This window comes from Pinus tabuliformis, chromosome J, assembly GCF_031772625.1.
Source record: "Pinus tabuliformis cultivar Carrire ecotype Pingquan chromosome J, CPIR1, whole genome shotgun sequence".
Classification (NCBI taxonomy): Eukaryota; Viridiplantae; Streptophyta; class Pinopsida; order Pinales; family Pinaceae; genus Pinus; species Pinus tabuliformis.
Window position 1 is genome coordinate 3519739 of NC_142295.1, and position 10431 is coordinate 3530169.

At 42.3% G+C, this 10431-nt stretch overlaps 1 protein-coding gene across 1 annotated transcript; it reads left to right on the forward strand.

The window, feature by feature from the left end:
- The first annotated feature begins 3996 nt into the window (after positions 1–3996).
- LOC149225128 (uncharacterized) lies at positions 3997–10195 on the forward strand. The gene is made up of 2 exons (XM_089379876.1): positions 3997–5218; positions 10113–10195. The coding sequence occupies exons 1-2, from the start codon at positions 3997–3999 to the stop codon at positions 10193–10195; spliced, it is 1305 nt and encodes a 434-aa protein (XP_089236002.1).
- Positions 10196–10431: the final 236 nt, after the last annotated feature.

Consider the following 10431-nt stretch of genomic DNA (forward strand, 5'->3'; position numbering starts at 1 on the left):
ATTTTTTTAATTAAAATGTTGTATTTAAAGTCAAGTTCTACTAGTACAATCGGTTGAGGATGAGCCTTGTTAGCCTTGTTTTTTTTAGAATAAATAGGGAGAGAGGGGCGGGAAGTCCCCTTTAGAAGCTATATATAGCCCAGAGTCACAATATTCAGAATATTTTTTACATTATGTACAGATGCGGAATAGACTGAATAGGTTGCCGGGCAGTGCGAACAAGCAACAGGGATCAAACACGGGTGGGGAGCGGGAAAGCCATCCGCCCTGACCACGTGAGCTATGTGTCCAAGCGCAAACCTTGTTACCCTTGTTAGCCTTGTTAGCCTTGTTAGCAAGGTGACCTAGCATCAAGTTTTACAAGGTGGTTTTGTCCTGTGTTAGGAGAGGAGACATGCTAAAAAATCTAGTCATTTTAGGGCTGGTGTGGCTCACGCCAGATGCGATCCCTAGGTAACTTTGACGGACTCAATCGCGGCTCCTCAAGCCACAGATCAAATCTAGAAAATCATCAACAACTTTTGAAAAAAATATTGTATTTAAAATTATTTATTCTACCAAAATAACTTGCAGTCAATACCAAGGCGAAGGAATTGCCCGGACGGCTAAAAGTGACCGAAATTTAGGTAAAAAAATTTCGAAAAATCTTGTAGAGGCAATGTTTGAATCATGTTTTTGATGGTGGAAATGGATTTAGCACCATCAAAAACGTCTAAGACACCTAAAATTTTGAAGTTTAACAACTATGACTTGGATTTACAAAAATCCTTGCCGAATTTTCTCTAAATATGACTGGAATTTCCATAATACCTAAAATTTTGAAGTTTATCAACTATAACTTGGATTTACAAAGATTCTTGCCAGATTTTCTCTAAATATAACCAGAATTTCCATAACTTTCTGAACAACTCCTCCACCTCATTAAACCACTGCAAAGAACTTCTATCCTCATCCATCATTAAACCAAAAGTGTTTCTATGTGAGGTTAAGTTGAGAAGATTCCAGCCAATAAGATCCTTCTCGTCCTTCATCAAATCATTTTTTACCACGTGGCACTTTGACCGCGGAGCCGGATACAACTCTCCATGTGGTCATTTGTCTATCTGGCCGTCTATCCATGTGGTCGTTCGGCTTGGGGATGGCACAGTCGTGGAGATGTTGATGGTTGCCAGGCCGATTGGAGCCTCCAGAACACGCAGAGATGGAGCACCTTGCAGAAGGCGGTGTGCACGCGGGAGTACGCCGTCACAATGGTGATAACCAAGTATTATCAACCCCTCGCACCGACCTTGTCACGCCCCCAAGCCGGTGGTAGTCTTTCAACCGCTCTTAGCGAGGTGCGGCACCACCGAACACTTTCTTTTTACCAATACTTATGTTCGTGGACTATGCCTAACCACTTACTCCTACTTAGTTTGTGTTTCGCAACCAAGTATTATTATGTTATCCTTTATACCAATGAACACCCATACACATTCATTATCAACAGCAATTATAAATGATGAACACAATTAAACAGTATAAAGGGAGGGGCAACTCCGTGAACAATGAGTCTGCCAGAATATATATTGTACAACAGTTTACAAAGTTTTACAAGTATACTTGGAAACCCCAAGTTTCATACTTAGCCAAATTTACAATCCAAGGCAAAACTCGGTTGATTAATAACTTAATTTTTAAAGTTTTATAATCATTAAAATTTAAATTTAGGTTATAATTATGATATTGTTTTATGTTAATGAATATATTATAAAATAGGAAAAAACCTTGAAGGGAAAACTGGTGTAGTAGATGACGGTTTATTTTATTATTATGCAATAGTAAAAATCTGAGTACAATAATCTGGATTCCAAATTGGCAATCCTCCTGCAAAAATCTCGCCAAAATAATTTGGAGAAATTTTCTCCCTCTACCAAACAGCTTTGTCTCCTTCTAATTGAATATAAGATATGTCCCATAATGAGTACTTGTTAGCTCTGAATATTTCCTGAAGATGGTTCGTACGGGGCTAGGGTAATACCCTAGGGTTTTTACAGTTACTGCAGATAGATGTCTCTGTTCCGACGCCGCACTCTGTCTTCCTTGCCATTTCCGTCCACACCCGTCGCTTTCAATTATAGACCTCTGGCTAAAAATGGGGGACAATATGGAGGTTGAGGCGGTGGATTATTCTGAGGAGCCTTTTCCTGATCAAGTTATCTTTGGAAACCCTAGCTTCTCCCGCTCTCAGCCGCTTGACTCCGCTATTTCGCTATCTTTCCCGGAACCGCCATTGTCCTCGCCTGTCGTCTCCTTTCCTCGGCATAGCTCGGATCCCCTTCCCTCCGGGTCGCATTCAGTGGACTCTCCGGGCTTTGAAGTACCACCTTTGTCACCGAGTACCCTCCACATCCTATCCTCGCACACTCCCCCCTCGCCCTCCTTTGACCCGCATTCATCTATCTTCACTATTCCCTCTGTTGATATTCCGGTGACCGCAGCTACCCCTCACCCTCCCTGCTCGGGTGCTCGACCATCTGGCTGTTTTGAGACCCCTGCGGTTAAGGTTAGGCCGGAAAAACAAACCCCTCTGGAAGGCATCCCAAACCCTCTGGTGGACCACCCATCGGCTCCTCGCACCAGCAAAAAGAAGACTAAGTGCGTCAAGGCGACATCAAAAGATATCACCATCAGATTTGGAGAGACCTCGGCTATCGGTGAATTTGCTATCATGGCTCGCATGGTGCTGGTCGGACATGTACGTGGTCGGGCGTATTCAGCCAACAGGCTGTCACAGTGGGTTAAGGAGATTTGGGGTGGTATACTGATGGAATTACCTGAGGTCCATGTTTTGCCCAGGGGTTGGTTCTCCCTGCACTTCTCAAAGGAAAATTACACGGACCTGGTACTGGCCAAGTACTGGCACATTGAGATGGCCCCGGTCCTTCTTAAACGATGGAGCCCATTATTCGATCCTGAACATGAACAAATTGGGGCAGGGCCACTCTGGGTTCGCCTGCCAGGGCTACCACTACAGTTCTGGAATGAGGAGGTCTTTATCAGGATTGGCAATGCTTTGGGCACTTATTTAGATCATGACCGTACCTTTGTGGAATCCAAAAACAGAACACTTGCTCGCATTTTGGTCCATTTGGATACACGTGAGGGCTTGGAGGAAAAGATTACTCTGCAGTGGGGGAAGTACATCAGAGTCCAGATCTTAGACTACGAAGGGGTGCCATTTCGCTGCAGACGATGTCACAAGGTCGGACATCTCTTCAAAGAATGCCCTCTCAATCGGAGAACAGAGGACTCACCTAAAATCACGCCTGCACCATCCAGGGCAAATTCTCCAGTCGGTTCGCGCCCCTCGCCCTCGGGTCCAGCACCAGCGGTCATCCCTCCTCCATCAATGACAGTAGACAGTGGCTCCAGACTGTCTTCGCCTCCGATGACCAGGGCCCGATCTGCTGCGGAGGCCACGATTGCTTCGGGTATCTCTCTGAACCCTCCTCTCTCATCTTTTGATTTTACCTCGCATATGGATGCCTCTCCGATTCAGTCTTCAATTGCTCATTGTATCATGTCCACTCCTCCGCCCATTGTCACTACCGCCCCCACTAATTCTGCTCTCCCTACATCCACTGCATCGTCGTCATCCTCAGGGTTGTCACCCCCTCACCAATATTTCCTTCGCTCCAGGTCACACACCAAGGAACCCCCGGTCGGTCAGACTGGTCTAGGTCTTATGATGCCTGGTGTCATACCCCTATCATCCAGGGGTCGAAAGTCAGATCTCTCCAAGGCTATCAGGAGGGCTGGGGCAGAGGTCGCTTCCGGTCGCCAATCCACTATTGATGGGGTCCTTAGAGCAGGACATACCCCGAGAGGTGTCCCTCCATGAAGTGCTTGTCTTTTAATTGCAGGGGTTTAGCTAGTGCCCCAAAGAAACTAGCCTTGAGGAGACTACTTGAGACCGAACCGATTGACATTATCCTACTTCAGGAGACTTTGGGTATGGCTGAACAAATCTCCCACTCTCTCCAATCCTTGATCCCGAGCTGGTCATTTGTAGCCCTAGATGCTGTGGGGAGGTCTGGGGGTCTGGCTATAGGATACAACCCCCGAACAATCAGGGTTGATGCATCTTGGGGGGGATCGGGATACTTGGGTCTGGATATTTTCTCTGTGGACCTAGGTATGACCCTCAGAATTGTGAATGTGTATGGACCCTGTCATCAAAGGGAACAGTTCTGGCAGCGTTTTCTAAACCTATCCCTTATGAATTTTGAGCGTACTATTGTTGGAGGGGATCTAAATTTTTCTCTAGGATTCAGAGAATCATGGGGATCTGCAGCCCAAATTGATGCCATCTCGGACCATATGACTAATCTACTGGAGCAGACCGACTTCATTGATGTCCCCATGCAGAAACCGCTACCCACCTGGAGGAACAGAAGGGTGGGTGATGCTGCTTTAGCTCGCAGACTTGACAGATTCTTAATGAAAGGACCTCTCCTCCAACAGCTGCATCACTACAGACAATGGGTGGGTTCGGGGGGTGTATCAGATCACTCACCCATCTATCTGGAAATTCAAGGGCCTTTCAAAAAGCCGAAAGCCCCATTCAAATTCAACCATGTCTGGTTGAGCGACCCTTCGTACATCAAGTTGGTTTCCGACTTCTGGAATGCAAACCCTATTAACCGAGCTGAGTCCTTTGCAAAAGGATTTTGCAACAATCTCTCAGAGATCAAACATCTCTCGATTAAATGGGCTAGGGAGAAACATGTCCGGGAAACCACACAGCTATCTAATATTGAAGCTGAGTTGAGCACTTTACTTGATGATCGAAGCCTGGGATTCATATCTGCAGAGGAGAAGATCCGACTGATTGAGCTTGAAAAACAGAAGGCCAACATCCTAAAGGAGCGTGAGGAATCCCAGAGGCTGAGGAGTAGAGCTATATGGTTAAAAGCTGGGGATGATAACACGAGGTTCTTTCAAAATTTCGCCAAGGGCCGAAAGGTATCTAACACCATATGGAATCTTCCTTTGCCAGAGGGAGGACTTGCAGATACTTTCAATAAGCTAGCCCACCTTGGTACTTCACACTTCAGGAACCTCTACAAATGTCCTTGCGAAGCAAACCTTCCTGACATCATTAATGTGGCAAGACACTTTCCAAGGTTTGTCAATGAGGAGGAAGCAGAAGAGCTCTTTGCACCAGTCAGCCCTGGTGAACTTGAAGGCACTTTAAAATGGTTCAAGAAAGATAAGAGCCCTGGCCCGGATGGCTGGACCATCGAATTCTACCTGGCTTTTTATGAGTTACTGGGGCAGGACCTATTGCAAGTAGTGGAGGAAAGCAGAATATCTGGTTCCCTATACCATGCCATCAACTCGACCTTCATCGCTCTCATACCTAAGTCTGACGCCCCATCCTCTTTTGATGATTATAGGCCTATCTCCTTATGCAACTGCCTATATAAGATTATTTCAAATATTATCGCAAATCGACTCAGGCCGATCCTCTCCAAGCATATTGCCCCTCAACAATTCACCTTCCTTGAGTCCAGACAGATCCACGAAGCCATAGGTTCAGCTCAGGAAGCCATACACTCCATCTGGACCAAACACCTTAAAAGCATCATCCTCAAGATTGACTTATCCAAAGCTTTTGATCAGGTCAGCTGGTTGTATATTAAGATGCTGCTGATTCATCTGGGCTTCCCTCACAATTATATCTCTTGGATCATGGCCTGCATCACCACCCCCTCCTTCAGTGTCCTCATTAATGGCTCGGCCTCACACTTCTTTCACTCTGAAAGGGGGCTTCGGCAGGGCTGCCCATTATCCCCACTTCTTTTTCTTATTGTCATGGAGGGGCTGAGCCGTTTGATTGCATCTGCCAAAAGGGATGGAGATATCTGTGGACTCAAGATCTCTGAGGACTGTTACATCACTCATCTCCTTTTTGTAGATGATGTGCTTATTTTACTTGATGGCAGCATCCGGGATTCCAGATCATTTTCCAAGATCCTCCTTCTCTTCTCATCCGCCACTGGAATGCTTGCCAACCAATCCAAATCCACCATAACCTTCACCCGCACCTCTGTACAGGAATCCCAATTTGCGCTCCAGGTCTTCCCCTATAGTATACATCCCATGGATAGAGGTCTTAAATATCTGGGTTATTGGCTCAAGCCCACTTGCCACAAAATTGCAGATTGGGTCTGGCTGGTGGCAAAATTGGAGAAGAGACTATCCATATGGAGTCATAGATATTTGTCCAGGATGGGTAGACTAGTGCTTATCAAATCGGTCCTGGAAGCTACTCCAGTTTACTGGATGGCTCTTGCATGGATTCCCAGGAATATTTTATCCAGATTGAAGCAATTATGTAACAGATACCTATGGAACGGGAATCAAGACAAAATATTATTTGCATGGATCAGTTGGCAAAAAATCGCATTACCAAAGAAATGGGGAGGATGGGGGCTGAAGGATCTCCCCCAATTTGCCCAAGCCCTAGCTGCCAAAATGGGTTGGACTTTGTTGACAGGTCAGAATCTATGGACTCACATCACATACCATAAATACATCTGGCCACAAAACTTGCTGGACTGGGCTCGTCTTCCCTCTTGGTCGTCGATGGGTTGTTCATCTGTATGGAAGGCATTGATCCACTCCCTCCCCCTTATTAGAGACAACCTGGCATGGAGAATTAATGATGGATCCTTGGGCAGGATAGGGCTGGATCCATGGATCGGATGTGGAGGAAGACATATCCTATCTAGAGATCTCATTGTATATTTACATGCACATGGGATCATGTTTTTCTCACACATAGCAGACCAACAAAATTCGAATATATTTTCACAAGCTTGGAAATCGGCACAGCAGATTGACCTTCCTCCTCGATGGCACCAAGAATGGCAAGATTATGTTCAAGCTCTCCTGGAATCCCACATCAGAATAAAAGAGGGGCCTGATGAATTAGTTTGGAGCCTGGTAGACAATGGTATATACTCCCCAAAGGCTGGATATTGCGCACTGATACAACACAAACAACCAGATCCGATTATGAATTGGTGGTGTCACATCTGGAAGCTTACTGCACCCCCGCGCACTAGACTTTTTTTCTGGTGCATTCTTAAAGACATAGTGCCCACAGGGGAGCATCTGACACACAAAGCTATCTTTGGACCAACATGGTGCATACTGTGTAAGCAAGAATCGGAATCCACGGAACACATCTTCCTACTCTGTGCGGCAACACAAACACTCTGGCGGAACTTATCCACATCTATCGGTTTCACGGGTTTATGGTCTGGCAATGATATTCTTAGAGCATGGGAGGACTGGTCTGGAAGGAACAATGGGAAAAAACTACTGTGTCTTCCCTTGATTGTCAGCTGGTCTATCTGGCAAGCACGAAACCGGTACATATTCGATAATAAATCTGTGAGCTGGCCACACATTGAAGCTCGAATTATCTCTGCATATCATGAACTGCCGGACCCTACTCCTCCTAGAGAACGCCGCACACACCCACCTCCCAGCATTGATAAAGCTACCCCCTGGGCCTTTTTTGATGGGGCCGCAAATCAACAGGGCTGTGGAGGGGGCTTCATTCTTTACATCAATGAACACCATTTTTACAAAGTAAAGATGGGATTAGGAGTGGGCACCAACAATTTTGCTGAACTCATTTCCCTTCGTCACCTATTGTATTTCTCATTGAGACAACAGTGCTTCAATTTGAACATATTTGGGGACTCAAAGATTATCATTAATTGGTTCAATAGCATTTCAGTTTGCCACATACACACACTCAGCATTATTCTAAATGAGGTGAATACATTCAAGGCGGAATTTAACAATATCTCTTGTAATCACATTTACAGGGAACATAACAGCAGCGCTGACCAACTATCCAAGGAGGCCGCGTCACTACCCAGAGGTGAATGGATAATACAAGAGCAGAGGGGGGCTGATGAATTTCGTTATTACCATCGGCCGTATATGGATCAGCAGCAACAGGGGGCTCCCAGCCCCTGACTTACAAATGTAATTGAAAAGAACATAAAAATGTAATTTTTTAAACTTTTTTGATAGTATATATATGAGATATCATACTGAAAGGGGTCCTGCGAGGCCTATGTACAGGCGAAAACAGATATATAATAGTATATAAACAACAAATTTTGTTTTTAAAGCAGATCACCCTGCGTGGTGTATCTAAACAGCACAGAGTCTCCCACAGACTCAGATTATAGCATATGCAAACGCATCTACAATATGTAATTTTCTCTATCTAATGAAAATTACGGATTTTTCCAGTGGAAAAAAAAAAAAAAAAAGAAGAAGAAGAAGAAGAAGAAGAAGAAGAAAGAAAGAAAGAAAAAAGAAAAAGAAAAAGAAAAAAGAAAAAAGAAAGAAGAAAGAAAGAAAGATTATGTATATTAATTATTATTCAAGTTTTAAAAAATGGTTGATAAAATTTAAAAATAAAAAATAAATTTAGTTAAAAATTTTAAACTATTATAATTTAAAATTTAAATTATTTAAATATTACTTATGAATTTCAATATTGTATTATGGTATATATTAATTTTAGTATCTAAAAGTATAAAATAATTATATTGTTTATTCTTAGACATAATCATTTTTCCTCAAAAGTTTTCAATGTAGTCTTGAAAGAGATATCTTCAATATTAAAAAAAAGGGGCAATTCTCGTATGAATGTAATAGAAGAGTGGCTTACACAATGCATCTCTCATGTGTAGGCGTATGCGAATAGGGTATTTTTGTAATCATATGAATATATAAGATATTTATTAGAATATATATGAATATTGATATTTTTTAATATATGGAAAAAAATTGGGTATTGGGTATTTTATGTGGTAGAAAGTCAATTTTCTTTTTAGTCCAAAGGTAAGAGAGAGGATGTTGGCACTAGGTTAGGTCATATTTCAATATAAACTTACTTAAGAGCGAAACATAGTTACTATATTCCAGAGCATTAGAATGCCAACTTACAAGACTTAAACCTGGGTAGGTAGGATAACAACTTTCCACCAAAGCACCCAACCTAAACCCAATTGATATGTAATTTTATTTATTTATTTATAATAATAATTTATCGATTTATTTAAGAATTAAGAATTTATTTCATCTCTAATCTCATTAGTGATATATTTCTTTATTAAGATCGGAGGTAGAATTAACAACATTACTACTCTCAGTACATGGTGTTTTGAGAATTACTAAAGTAAAATATCAATACATCATTTATTAAAAAATGAATTGAGTGAGTGAAAATAAATTTCTACAAACAAACAAACAAACAAAAAGAATTTAGCGAGTGAAAATAAATTTCTTCTAACCACTAAAAAAAATATTAGATCATTTTTTTTCTTAATTTTTTTGCTAGGTTACATGAGCCTTGAGATGATTGATAGTGGTTTGAGTAGCCACAATCCAGGGGCATCTAAGCCATTAAAATCACTTGAGGATCACATTCGGCCCAGGCCACACCAACACTTAGCATGGTTGGATTTTTGCGCATAGAATTTTGAACCGATGACCTTTGACACCTCAAAGTGCCTTAATCGAACACCTTGTTACGGTTCACTTTACGCCTTGTAAACTATTTTTTAACTACTTTTTTTTAAACAAAAATTAGTAGCTTTGGTATTAAATCTGTGCCTGGTCGCAACAAATATGTGGGGGATTACATTATCAATTTTCAATAATGACCTAGGATCAAAGTGATTATAAACCCATTACATGAAGAGACACCAATAGTATTTAATTGTAGACCCAAATACAAAAGACTTATAAAACAACAAAAGGAGCAAAAGATACATATAGTGCTCAATCTTCTATATGGAATTTAGTCATTTTTCGTCGATGGCTTGTTGAGATCAATGTCCCGCTTGCCTGGATCCTCCTGGAGCCACTCTTGACCTATAGAAGTATCTTTGTTGAGCTTGAGGTCCATTGTTATACCCCCGAAGCGCATCCACTTCATCCACCAAGTGAGAGATATGATGTTGGAGAGCCATGATGTTATTAGTGTTTTCCACATGTGAGTGATACGGTTGACAAAATTTAACTTGCAGGTCGTAATCAACCCTCTGGAGGGATTCATGAGCAGATAAATAATGTGAGCAAGGGCTTGCAACAGAGGAGGTCTCAGAATTAGAGTTAGAATTCCTTAGGACACATGGACTGAGTCTACGAAAGCTACAAATATCATAAGGATACGAACCATACCTCCCCAAGGTGAATTTAGGTGAGAGATAATCAACCCAAATTGATAGAGGATATGGGAATTGATACTCAAACATATTGGGCCTCCAATTGATGTTACCCCAAGCATATATGGAACAACACCAACCAAATAAAATTATTTCAAACTGCCAAAGGAGACAAAGGTTG